This window comes from Lipotes vexillifer, unplaced genomic scaffold (assembly GCF_000442215.2).
Source record: "Lipotes vexillifer unplaced genomic scaffold, Lipotes_vexillifer_v1.1 scaffold472, whole genome shotgun sequence".
Lineage (NCBI taxonomy): Eukaryota > Metazoa > Chordata > Mammalia > Artiodactyla > Lipotidae > Lipotes > Lipotes vexillifer.
Window position 1 is genome coordinate 2,573,610 of NW_006797698.1, and position 13,354 is coordinate 2,586,963.

The following is a 13,354-nucleotide window of genomic DNA, read 5'->3' on the forward strand; positions in this document are numbered from 1 at the left end:
TGTTTGTGTTTAATAGTGCTAGTTTAGCTGTGTGGTCTGGGAGGAAGCACTCGCAGGCGCTCCGGGCCGACCGTGGCCTAGCCTTCCTCCTCCACTGGCGGATTCGTAAGGCCCCTGCCATCCCCGGCTCTGCGCCGCAGCAGTCTGACCCCCCGAGTGCAGCCCGACCGCCCGAGCGCAGCCCGGAGTTTGTGCGCACGTGCGGACGGAAGGGACCACGGTAATGCTAATGATCCGTGTGTCGGAGTCTCTTCCCGCCTTGAGGGCTCACCCAGCATTTCATGACACCCACCCAGGATATCTCCTGGGGCAAATTCCCGGTGACACCGCGGAGGCCTCGCCGACAGCCAGGGGTCGTCCGTGCGCGCCTCCACTGAGGTGCTCTGCCAACTCCCCAAACTGAATTATCCCGGGGCCAAAAAGGCCGCGTTTCCTGGGCTGAGCGGAGAATGCTTCTCCTCACCTGGTCCCACCTGGACACCAAAGTACCCAACTCTTGTTTCATAGGCTACCTTGAGCTTCTTTCCACCGCCAGAGTCAGACAAATCCAAGGGCCTAGGCTTGGGCACCACCGGGCCTTGGACAGCCCTCCCTGCTCACCTTCCCAGGGCTGATCTCAGTTCCTTTTTTTTGGTTGGGGGTGGGGGGACGACTTTGTTTGTGTTTAATAGTGCTAGTTTAGCTGTGTGGTCTGGGAGGAAGCACTCGCAGGCGCTCCGGGCCGACCGTGGCCTAGCCTTCCTCCTCCACTGGCGGATTCGTAAGGCCCCTGCCATCCCCGGCTCTGCGCCGCAGCAGTCTGACCCCCCGAGTGCAGCCCGACCGCCCGAGCGCAGCCCGGAGTTTGTGCGCACGTGCGGACGGAAGGGACCACGGTAATGCTAATGATCCGTGTGTCGGAGTCTCTTCCCGCCTTGAGGGCTCACCCAGCATTTCATGACACCCACCCAGGATATCTCCTGGGGCAAATTCCCGGTGACACCGCGGAGGCCTCGCCGACAGCCAGGGGTCGTCCGTGCGCGCCTCCACTGAGGTGCTCTGCCAACTCCCCAAACTGAATTATCCCGGGGCCAAAAAGGCCGCGTTTCCTGGGCTGAGCGGAGAATGCTTCTCCTCACCTGGTCCCACCTGGACACCAAAGTACCCAACTCTTGTTTCATAGGCTACCTTGAGCTTCTTTCCACCGCCAGAGTCAGACAAATCCAAGGGCCTAGGCTTGGGCACCACCGGGCCTTGGACAGCCCTCCCTGCTCACCTTCCCAGGGCTGATCTCAGTTCCTTCCATCTCCTTCCAGCGCCCCCGCCCTGGGCCCATCAACTCCAGGCTGGTGCAGTCCTCCAGCTTGAGCTAAAACTAGGACCCCTGCAATGAGAGTATATATCTTTGCCCTTTATCAAAGTTATTTTTAATCTTATTTGATTCTCTCCATGCCTCAGAGATGGAGGTATTGGTTTCTCCATTATACAGATGAGGAAACGAGACTCAGTCACACGGAGAGTTAAAGTAAGATGGAGGGAGCCACAGATGATTTCACAGTTGTACTGTCGCATGAGGGTCCGTATAAAATAGGCTCAGCTGGTCCCTTTGCAGTGTTAACCCAGAGGTACTCTAGAACCAAGGATGACTTGATTGCAAAACTGGGAGATGCAAATAATAAAATGAAAAAACTGTTGTGAAGTGTGGGTTCAAATTATTTGCCCACTTTTAAAAACTGGGTTTGTCTTATTGTTGAATTCTTTATATACTTATATTTTGTTCTGTCCTTTATATATTCAGGATACAAGTCCTTTGACAAATATGTGCGTTGCAAATATTTTTTCTTAATTTGTGATTAGCTTTTCATTTTTTTAACGATGGTTTCAAAGAGCAGTAGAAAAGATGGGGCTGTTTTTTATCTCACCACCATCCCCTCCAAACACACCGTCTTCTTCCCTCTCTCTTCCTGGCACTAGATTCTCTAGGATTAGGGGGACTTGTAGCTAAAATACATAAAGAAATTCTATAAACCAGTAGGAAAAATACCCCCCCAAAAAAATAATAGAAAAGCAATCAATATGAACAGGCACATTAGAGAGTTGGAAACCCAAATGGTCAACAAACAGATGAAAAGAGAGTCAGGCTCACCAGTGATTATTAGGGAAATGCAAGTTGAAACAGGATACCATTTCACACACATTATCTGATGGAAAAAATAAAAAAGGCTGAATAACAGATGAAGTCCAGGAGTTCATATAATGTTAGCAGGAGTGTAAACAATCTCTTTGGAGGGCCATTGGGCAATATCTTGTGATGTTGAAAGTAAACATCACCCAGGACTCCGCTCTTTACATGGAGACATACATCCTAAAGAAGTTCCAGCACATTTGCACAGACATATATAGGGATGCTGATTGTTTATAACAGGAAGACCTGGAGTAATGCAAGTGTCATCAACAAGGGAGTAGAAACATAACATGTATATCACCCTGGGCTAGATCTATCTGTCATAACCCTGCACCAGTCAGCTATGTCACCATAATCCTGCATAATAAACACCTGAAAACCCTGACTTGGAAGAACAAGCATTTATTGTTTTGCTCATTTGACTGCTTCTGCTGAGGTTTGGCCAGACTTGGCTCCAGGTCATTTTGGGATTAGTCTGTTCCCCATGTTTCTTCGCTGGGTAGGCTGCCCAGGGCATGCATTTCTCATGGTGAAGGCAGAAGCGCAAGCCATCTGCTCTATGGGCGCCTGGAGCTGGAGACACCCTGGGAGCGTGTACATACAAGTCCCATCGGTCATTGGTTGAGGACTGTGCTGATGGCAATAATTTCCTGACAGCGCTTCCAGCCTTCGGCACAGGACATGAAGACTGCTGGCAGTTGGAAGTTGGCTGGTATGCATGGAAGTACTCAGAGCATGGGGAGATGCAGGGGACGTTGACTATGGCTACTAATATATGTGTCTAGTCTATTATCAGTTTTGATCTTTGCTAATATAATAGGTACTGATGGGGTTACACTGTTGTTTCAACTTGCTTTCCTTGATTATAAATGATGGGAAGCATCTTTTCATGCTCAAAAGTCATTTCTACCGCTTCTTTTGTGATTCGTCTGCTGGACTCCTTTTCTATTTACCTACTCTGTCCTTTTTGTCTTGTTGATGACCTCTGTGTCTGTCATGAGTTGTAAATCATTTAAATTTTTTTTTTTGCCTTGCAGAAAATCTAAATTTTAATTTAAATTTATCACTTTATCTTCATCACTGCTGGATTTCTTGTTTCCCCCTCTTAGTTAGATCTTCCCCATTACAAGATAATTTCTTTCCTTTTTCTTTCTTTTTTTAAGCAAAGGAGGAACAGGTTCAGAGCAGTTATTTAACTGTGACCCAAAGTCACAGTTATGCAGCAAGTTGGAGGGTCTGGATTGAAGATTTTACCCAACTCCAAAGCGCATGTATCCTATTCAGTTTATGATTAAAAATTCAGGGGTCCAATCTGTCACAGTATCTTCGACTCAAACAACAAGCAAACAAAATGCAAACTTTAACATACTTGTTAATCACATCAGTGTACATGGTCGCCTTGCTCTCACCATAATTTTCACCCTTTCCTCCACTCTCATCACCGTAAATCATTCAGCGTCTAAGGGTTAGCAATTATGCTAACAGTTGATCAGGAGAACAGGCTGGCTTCTAAATAAAAATAAACAGTTAAAATCTGTGGTGTGGGACTAACTCCGAACACGTCAAGAAAAAAAAAACGAGCTCTTTGGGATGGTAATCCCTCATTCACGGCTGGGCGGGAGGGAACCTCCCCACACACTGGTCCCAAGGATTCCCAGCGGGCGCATCCCTCTGTCCCTCCGAGCAGCCCGCAGGTTGGTGCAGACCGCGCAGGTGCGAGCCCCAAGATAATTTAATTCCCCTGTGTTTTCTTCTGGTACATTTATAGTTTCATTTACATTTGTTAAATCTATGATCCAGCTGGCATTTATTTTGTTGCCGGGAGGGAGAGAGTCCCGACACTGTTCATTGCCTTTCTTCATCTTTTCCTCATGGATTTGCTTTGCCATGTTTATCAATTTATTTCTGGACTCGTTTTCTTCCATTAATGTGTCTATTCATGTCCCAGCACCACTGTCTTCATTTCAGTAGCCTTTCATATTGTGACTGCATAATACTTTTAAATATCTGGGAGGGCTAATGTCCCTGTAAATACTCTGCTTTTTTCAGAAATTTCCTGTTTCTTTCTTTCTTTCTTTTTCTTCCTTTCTTCTTCTTTTTTTTCGGCTGTGCAGCGAGTCTTGCGGGATCTTTGTTCCCCAACCAGAGATCGAACCGAGGCCCTCGGCAGTGAAAGCTTGGAGTCCTGACGACTGGACCGCCAGGGAAGTCCCCATGGTTACTTCTTACATGTTTATTTTCCCTGAGAACTTTAGAATTCAGCAGATCTAGTCTAGTACCCATTCTCTCTTCTCCCCTCACTCCCCCAAAGCATTGTTTTCAACAAGAGGACACTACATTTATAGATTACATTAAGGACATTTGACATGAAGCATAGAAATACAGATGCATACACAGGCCCCAGGTATTTTTCATGGCACTTATTTCCCAGGTCCTATCACACACGTCAAAGTACTCAGGGGGCTTGCCACTTCCTTTTTCACAGGGTGGATCAGTGTGGTGTCCATGGTGGGAACAAGAAAAGGTGAAGGAAGCTGAGATCCTGGCAGAATGAAGGGTGCCATAGAAGTAAAGAGTTACTATGTAAAAGTTGTGTGATTTATTGATGGCATTTTTTTGACGAGGCAGGCACTTTAATCCATTCCCTCAGCTCACAGTCATAACCTCTAGGAAGCAGGCACTAGTGCTATTATAAAACTGAGGCTCAGAAAGACTAACTTTCACTCAACTAATAATCGGGAGGAGCTGGACTTTGAACCCAGCCAGGGAGCCCAGGTCTCGATTCTCTATCTCGACCTTGAAGCTGAGCTGAGGTTGTTCAGTCAACAGCTCCTGGAAGGCTGGGCAGAAAGAAAAAAGAGAAAAATATGTTTGCCAAATCAATTGCTGCAGACCAAGGGCACGGCCGTTGCACCCAGGATCACGACGGATCAAGGCTGCAGCCTCTGCAGTAACCCTTCCGGCCTCCCATATTCCTGCTTAGGAGATGGAGAGTGGGTGGGCGCAGAGAATCATCTCCCTAATGTCTGCCGGGCTTTGTCAGGGGAAGAAAGGCTGACCTTTGCAGCAGGGGGGAAGCCATGCTACAATCCCGGCCCTTAATCCTGAGGTTAGGAAGCTGAGGTGGGGCTTCTGCGGGTTTCTGAGAATATCTGTCCCAGCCCCTTTCCGGGCAGATGCCTGCAGGGTTAGCCAAAGTTCTACTGGGCTTGCGCGATGCTCCCCCCACCCCCCCCCGGCCGAGCTCCCCCCCCTGCCCCCGCCATCTGGCCTCTGCTGGACCACATGGTGCTGGGATTAGAGTCCGCTCAGGCACCCAATAATCCTCTAAAGCTTCAGTGCTTCCTTCTCCCCAGGGCATGGTCTCCAGGTCAGAAGCTCCAGGTCCTGCTGGGAATGGCTCACGGGGAACCCTGGTGCTCAGGATACCAGCTTCCCTCAAGGTTCCCCAACCTCCTGTCTGGGTTGATAAACTGATTAAATTTTTATCAATCACTTGAGGGGCTGAGATTCTAAAGTAGTGATTCCCAACGTAGGGGTGGGGAGAGGGACTTGGACCTCCAGAGAACATTTCAAAATGGCTGGAGACATGTGTGATTGTCAGAGCCAAGGGCAGGGAGAGCGGGTCTGCTGGCATCCACTGGGCAGAGGTCAGGGGTTCTGCTCAACAGCCTACAATGCACAGGAAAGCCCCGCCCCCAATGGTCCCCAACAGAGAACTATCTAGCCTGAACTGTCAGCAGTGCCAAGGTAGGGAACCCCTGTCCTAACAGACGTGCGTGGCTTTGGTCCCAGCATTCTATGGGTTTGTTTGTTCCGAGGGATTCTTACGCAGGTTCGTTACATGGAGTGTGGGCTGAATTAGCATAGACTTTGGTCGCCTGCCCTCACTCTTCTGGTTCCAAGTCAAGTAAAACTGTGGTGGCTGCCAAGTGACTTCATTCCTGGAAACCCCAAGGTTTATAAACAGACGTCACGTCCAGCACATGGCCAACCCCACTTTATTTCTCTGCTCCTCGTATTTCCAATGTTATCAACGAACCGACTTCTGTACAAAGCAACCCAAAGGCCCTCATCAAGGGCCTTGCTTTAGCTATTTTATCAGGGAGGGGTGACCCTGCGGTCTGCAGTAACAGCCATCTTCTGTATGTAACTTTTCCTCTCCATTGAGAATCTGGGCTGATGGGTGTCCCTATTATAGGCTGGAATGTACCAGATCTCAGGTTGTTGAGGTGGGAAAAAGTCGCCGAAGATTGTTGGGAAGCTTGGCCTCAGAGCAGCATCCAGTTGGCAAAAGGCCCCTTACTTCTTTGCCCTTTGGATTCCCTGAGCAATACCTGGCACCTTGCTGTTGTCATTACACATCCTTCAAGGAGGTTTCATCCAGGCTCTGGTACCACCTGGAAAATCATCCCTGTTCCCAATAAGGGCCACGCTCTAAGGCCACAACCTCTCACATCAGTGCAGTGCGTTGCACTCCCAGTGGCAGCACAACCTGATCTGGAGGTCTCCGTCCCTTGGGCGGCACTGCCCTCTGTCGGCCACCTTCTGTACGTGCAGCTGAGCTAACCTCACCTGCCTTGTCTTCTCCACAGGCTTGTCTGGTCATTCCCAGGATGGTCTCCCAGGCTGCTTCCCGCTCTGCCACTAGGGGTGGTGCAGGGGTATCCCACCCCCAGCCACTGCTCACCTTCAGGGATCTTTTGCTACTTGTAGCTCCTCTGAGCATCTATGTCAGAGGCTGACATTTACTGATGTGCCTCCCACTTGGCAGGGGAAGGAGGGTGGGAGATACTGCTTGCCTGAAACAAACAACGAGTCCGTCCACACCAGGCACTAAGAGACTTGACCAGCCTGGCCTGGCTTCTGGCCGCCTAAGGCCGTAACCCTGGGACGACCTGGCCCCATCGAGTTCCTGTCTGACCAAGCTCTGGGCTGTCAGAAGAATTTCCTGTTTGTTCTAGCCAATACCTGACCGTAGGCCTCTGACGCCTAGCCCCTCCACCCTTTCTGAGAGCATTTACGACCGTGAATCTTCCCTCTGTCCCTCTGGGATGTAGGTGTATCTCCTGCAACCCAGGAGTGGCTCCCAAGGACCCTTCCCCTGAGATGAAATCAGGAAGGCTCGGGCCTCTGTCCCCCAGTCTCTGTGGCCTACTCACACTTAAGCCAACCCATCCTTTGTGACTTTTCACTCTCCTGGCTCTACTTGGCCCTGCTCACCCCTCCCCTCCACTCTCGTTCTCCTGTTAAAGTGCCCAGTCACCCTGCAGGGGCACTGACCCCACGGAGCTCACATCTCCCTACTGTCAGTCGTTTCAGAATAAAACCTGATTTGCCCTCTGTAACTAATGCCTGGTTGTGTTCATTTCTGACAAGACCTGCTCACCCTGCAGTCCCCCTCGGAGTGGGGCGAGAGCTTTGAGAGCAGCGCCATCCACGCAAAGCGGGTGGGCACAGATCCTGGGAGGGCGTCCCAAGCTCCCCCTCCCTGAACGGCTGCACAGGCAGAAAGGGAGGACGGGAAGATAGCGTGCTGGGAAGGGGTCTGCCAGCCCTGAATCGCAGAAGCTGCCCAGAGAGCAGGGGGCGCGCCCCGGGACCCGGGGAACAGAGGCCGCCACGAGTGGTTCCATGAGAACTCAGGGACAGACATACACCACACGTCTTCAGGCCACATCTTCCTCCTGAAGACCAAACCCACGTATCCTACCACTAGCTGGGTGTCTCCACAGAGATGCCCCGGACACAACCAGCTCACCAGGACACACAGGAAACCCCAGGTCATCACGTGCCCTCTGTGGCCTGTCACTGAGAGGTTCCAGCCGCCAGGTACTGGGCACCGCATTTGCCCACTGCTCACCACAGGGTCCACCCCGCCTCCCCCCTCCCCCCACGGCCAAGGCGCTGGCCCCCTTCAGCTCCTAACTAGACCTTCCATTCGCCCACTCGTCCCCATTCTCACCACCACTCTCATCTGAGGCCCATTATGCACCCTGCAGAGATCATCCTGGAAACCAAGTTGGGTCACGTCACTCCCCTGCTTCATCCTTCTGTGGCTCTGCATTCTCTCTGGATGCACTCCTCAGGGCTCGGGGTCTCTCCTCCAAGAACCTTCCACCCCCAGCTTCCTGCAGCTCCTCCCAGGAGCTCTCCCCTCCGCTCACTCCATCCCCCTGCCCCAGGCAGGAAGCTGATCCCCCGCCCAGGCCAAGCACGCAGGCTCCCCAGTATGTAGGGGTATTAGGAACGATGCAGGCCACGCTCTGTGGAATGTTGGGGACCGGCTTTATTGCAGAGCCTCGGGGGCCATGCACTCTGTAATCTGGGGCACAGACGGGTGGTGGGCAAAGTTCCACTTGAACGAGTCCTCCGTCTTCCTCCTCCTGCCCGGCCTGGCTCTGGGCAAAATCCAGGACAGCGGGATTCTCGCTCAGGTCTCAGGAAAATGTAGTCTCAGTGTCCACATCCCAGAGCTGCAGCTCCAAGCAGCTGCCAGTCCCTTTCCTGGGCCCCAAATCCACCCACCGAGGGAATGGGGATCAGGTGGGCAGGGGAGCGGCAGCCAGCAAACTTGGCCTCGGCCAGGACTTTGCCACCAAACAGGAATTTCCTCACCACCCATTAGTCACTAGACACGGGTCAGGCTTCTAGCCGCCAATCGAGACTCAACAGCCCCACTCCAGGGGCGCCACAGAGGTCAGCACAGGAAGGGAGTTGGAAAGGGGGTGGGTGGGATGTTCAAGGGAGGCCCCGATCTGAGCAACAGGCCAAGCCCAGAACCAAGAAATCCAGGTGAGACATACCACGTTCTACCACCGCTCCAAAAACGATGCCTACTAAACAGAATGCCAATCAACTCAACAGTCAATAAATACAAGAGACTGGCTTCTTCCCCAGGGAGGCAACATGGCACAAGAGAGGGGGGGACTCCAATTAGCTCTGGGGCTGCGGGCAAGTGTCTGAGGTCTCCACCCCAACTCTCCTAGGAGAAAGTGAGGCACGGCTGGGGCCCCAGGTTCCCTCCGCTCCGAGGCCCGCACGCTCTCCAGGCGTCACCAGGCCAGGGGCTCCCCCGCCTGGCAGCATCTCAGCAGAGCCCAGCCCACACCTCGCCCACACCTGTCCCTCTGCACCCTCCCTTGCTCCAGATGACCTACGTGCTGCTGTGAGGGGCTCCGAAATCCACCCTCACCGCTGCCAGAGTCTAGGCCCGGCCTCAGCAGGAGCTGCCTCCAGTTTCTTCAGCTCCTGCAGTGCTCAGGCTGAGCCTCTGGAAAGGGAAGGAGGTGATCCAGGTGGGGAGGAAGGCGGAAGAGGATATTCTGAGGAGATACCACTTCCTGAGCAAGCCAACGTAAGTGAGTTCGTGACTATAAAGGATGCTACACATACATGTTTCAACCCTGATCCAAATTACTATGATGCTTTGGATCGTAATGTTTTGTGGGACTGTTTTTCCATTTCGTCAACAATTCCAGAAATTTCACATCGAAACGTGTCAAAAATTAAAGGAGAACTCCAAGAAAGGCCTTTGCCACACCTGACCGAGCCCCTCCATTTCACAGGTGAGGAGGCCCACACAGGCAGACGCTTCCTGGGGTCACACAGGACAGTGGCAGGGCTCTGCCTCTTCCCCCCAGGGCTTCCTCCCCGGCCCGGCCCACCTGAGGCTCGGAGCATCCTGGGCTGAATGGGATGCGAAGCCTTCTCTGGCTGCCCCGTTGTGTAAAAGGCGCAGCCCCACCCTTGTCAGCTCCCGGCCTGGACCTACTCAGGAGCGGGCAGTGGGAACTTGAGGGCTGGACATCTGCTCCAGCCTGGCTCTGAGCTCGGGGCTTCCTGAGGCCCAGACTGGCTGGGGAGGGCGGTACTTTCCAGAACCAGGCAGGCCTTGGGGGAGGGAGCACGGAGGGACTGGGACACAGTTGTAGGGGTGCCAAAAGGGTCATCAGGGACAGCGGAGCCAAGGTCATCCAGAGGAGCTGGGGCACCTGAAAAGCGTATCACAGAACAAGTCACGGCCTCGCTGTGGAGACCCTTCTCCCCCAGCCCCGCCCTGGAGAGCCTGTGACCGCCACGCAGCTCACCTCACCTCAGACCGCTCCCTGCCCCCTCCCTCCGCTCACTCAGAACAGATTCTGCAGCCTGCCGCCTCCTCTGGGGCCTGCAAACCCGCAAACAAGGCTGGGCCCACATGCTCCCCGCCGGGACCCTGGGTCTTCCGTCCATCCCTGCCGCCCAGCGCACCACTGGGCAGGAAGGGAGCAGGTGCTCAGCACTTTTTTTTTTTTCTTAATAAATGAATGCCTGAATCCACATGCAAAGTCTTACAACCCTGCCTGACCTTGTCCTCCCCCGCCCCGCTCCAGGCCCTTCCCCACCCCTGCCCGCCCACCCAGCAGTACCTGGGGCCGAGGAGGCGGCAGTGGTCACTCCCACAGGAAGTGCACATACCAGATCGTCTCATTCTTCAGCTGGGGCCCGAACAGGGGGTTCAGCTGAGCCAGGATGGCGATGAGCCAGCTGCCAGGGACAGCACAGTGAGGGTGAGTCCAGACGCAAGGAACTCTGCCGTGCACACCTCACACCACGCCTTTGGTCACATGACCGACCCAGCAGCAGGGTCTGGGTTCTGGAGGGAAGGGTCTCACGGAGCCATGCACAATGCGGCCGGCACGGGGGCTCAGTCTGGGGCGTGTGGGTTTGGGTTTACGTTTGGTTTGATCTGATGTTTTGTAGATTTATAAGATCCCTGCGCTGGGGCTGGACCCTGGGATTAGGGAAGAGGTAAGACGGTCTCCAGGGGCACAAAGGGAAGCCATACCGGCTTATTTGAGCATGAGAGAGGCCTCCCTCAAAACCAGAGCTTGGATTTATTCCTCAGTTTGGCAGCCAGGGTGATTTAACACGGAGCAACCTAACATAGGAGGCTTGGGGAGGGATAGCAGAGTGCCTTTTTTGTAAAAGGGGAGGGGCTACCATGAATGGCAGTTTTAGAAAGAGAACATCTAGACATGAAGGACCTGGAAATTGATTCCCTCACACAGTCCAGGCACTCGCATCTCTTGGAATGTTTCCTATATCCCAGGGACCTTTTCCAAGTTTGAAGACTACTGCTCATCCAGTGGTTCTAAACTGGCTGCATCATAATCACCCAGGGGCATGCATTAAAAATACGGATTCCCAAGTGCAGATCATGAGAATTGTGGTTTAGTGGGTCCAGGGTGGAGCCCTAAAAGCTGTGTTTTTACAATCTCTCCAGGTGATTCTGATGTCCCATCAGGTACAAAAGGCACTGAGCTGGCCCAACTCACTCATTTTGTGGATGTGAAAACCGTAGCCTATGAACATGACAGAGCTTGTCCAGGTGCTACATTCAGAACCAGAACCCAGAGTTCATGACTTCCAGCCCATCGCTCTCTTTGCCTCTCCAACTGCCTCCTCTTCTGTGCTTTACAGCCTCAGCCTTTCAAGAGCTGAATGTGCCAGTACCAGGACAGAGGGGAGAGCAGGGCTGGGAAAGGAGGAAAGAAGGGAGCACAATGGCCCCAGCTGACTTCGAGCTGGGAGAGCAGTACTTACAAGAGGTAACAGCAGACAGCGGTGGCCACCAGCATGGTGATGGTCACTCTGCAATGGAAGAGGACGTCAGGTCAGGACGGACGGAAGCATTGCCCCCAGGAGGCCTGGCCGAGGCCAGAGAAAGAGCTCCTGGTGCCAGCCCCTTTCCCGTCTGATGCCACCTGAACACAGGGAGGCTGAGTTCTACTCAGGGTAAGAATTGCTAGATGGAAAATAAAAACGCCAAGTGTCACCTCTTGGGGAGGCCAACCTCGATCACATCCAAGTTACATTATGAATCTTTCCCTTCACCTATCTGCCTTCTCAATCACCCACTGTTTCTCCATCTTAATGCAAACATGTTGGGAAAAGACACTGCACAGAGCTGCATTTGCAGCCACCCACCATGGAGTGGCCTCTGGAATCCAAAGTTCATCGGGCAAAGGGAAGGAAGACAGAAGACCGGGCAGGAGGCAAGGAGACCGTGAGCCATCTCTGAGGCACAATGGGCAGTTATAATGACAATAGCAACTGGCTACCTTGAATCTACTCAAACGCTGGAGACAGAGGCTTTAAATGCAGGAGGAAAACTTCAGAAGGAAGAACTCAGCCCTGCAGGTCCTTTTTTTGCCACTCCGTGTGGCACGCAGGATCTTAGTCCCCCAACCAGGGATCGAACCCGCGCCCCCTGCAGTGGAAGCCTGGAGTACTAACCACTGGGCCGCCAGGGAAGTCCCTAGCCCTGCAGACCTTTAAGAACAGAGGCAACACCCAAATGCAGCCTCCAGCCAAAGCTAAATCTAACCCAAACCAGGCCCTAGGACCTCTGATCTAAAGTACTTTAAGTTGCTGCCAAAGCAATTGGCATTTGATCCATTCTTTCAACATTACCAAGCACCGTGGGCCAGTCCGGTACTGGGCAATGGGGTCTACAGTGGTGAACAGGACAATCTTCCACCTCGAGGAACTTGTAATCAAGGGGAGAGAGTGCTTTACAGCTGAAGATGGTATGAAGCAGAAACTGGTAAATGGTGCAAGAGGTAGAGAAACCTGCTAGGGGACCTTCAAAAAATAATGATACTGGGCTTCCCTGGTGGCACAGTGGTTGAGAGTCTGCCTGCCGATGCAGGGGACGTGGGTTCGTGCCCCGGTCCGGGAGGATCCCACATGCCGGGGAGCAGCTGGCCCGTGAGCCGTGGCCGCTGAGCCTGCGCGTCCGGAGCCTGTGCTCCGCAAGGGGAGAGGCCACAGCAGTGAGAGGCCCGCGTGCCGCAAAAAAAATAAAATAAAATATAAAAAAAAAATAACGATACTGGCTAAAAATTATTCAATACAATATGTGCCATGCACTAAGAGTCTTGTATACATTATTTCGTGGAATCCTCACAGCAACCTTAAAAGGCAGGTATCATCATCAGCCCCAATTACCTAAGAAGAAATGAGGCTTGAAGGTGTGACAGACGCTCAAGGTCACAGCTGGGCAGGAGTGGACAAACTGCATCAGTGTCTAGCCACAGCCTTTACCTTTACAGCCTGGAGAGGGTGACCCGTAACTGTCTCCACCTTTCTAAAGCACGAGCATCTCTGCCCTTTGGCCCCGACCGCCTGCCTGGTCCCTGCTCAACG

The 13,354-nt window shown here is 52.7% G+C and overlaps 1 protein-coding gene across 1 annotated transcript in view; it reads right to left on the reverse strand.

Moving 5' to 3' along the window:
- Positions 1 to 10,596: 10,596 nt before the first annotated feature.
- Positions 10,597 to 13,354, reverse strand: part of ATP6V0E2 (ATPase H+ transporting V0 subunit e2) — a 3,014-nt gene continuing 256 nt past the window's right edge. Inside the window, exons 2-3 of the mRNA XM_007469852.1 lie at positions 11,750 to 11,797; positions 10,597 to 10,690 (exon numbers count right to left, since the gene is read on the reverse strand). Coding sequence (XP_007469914.1) covers positions 10,597 to 10,690; positions 11,750 to 11,797 — 142 coding nt within the window. The remainder of the gene's footprint in view (positions 10,691 to 11,749; positions 11,798 to 13,354) is intronic.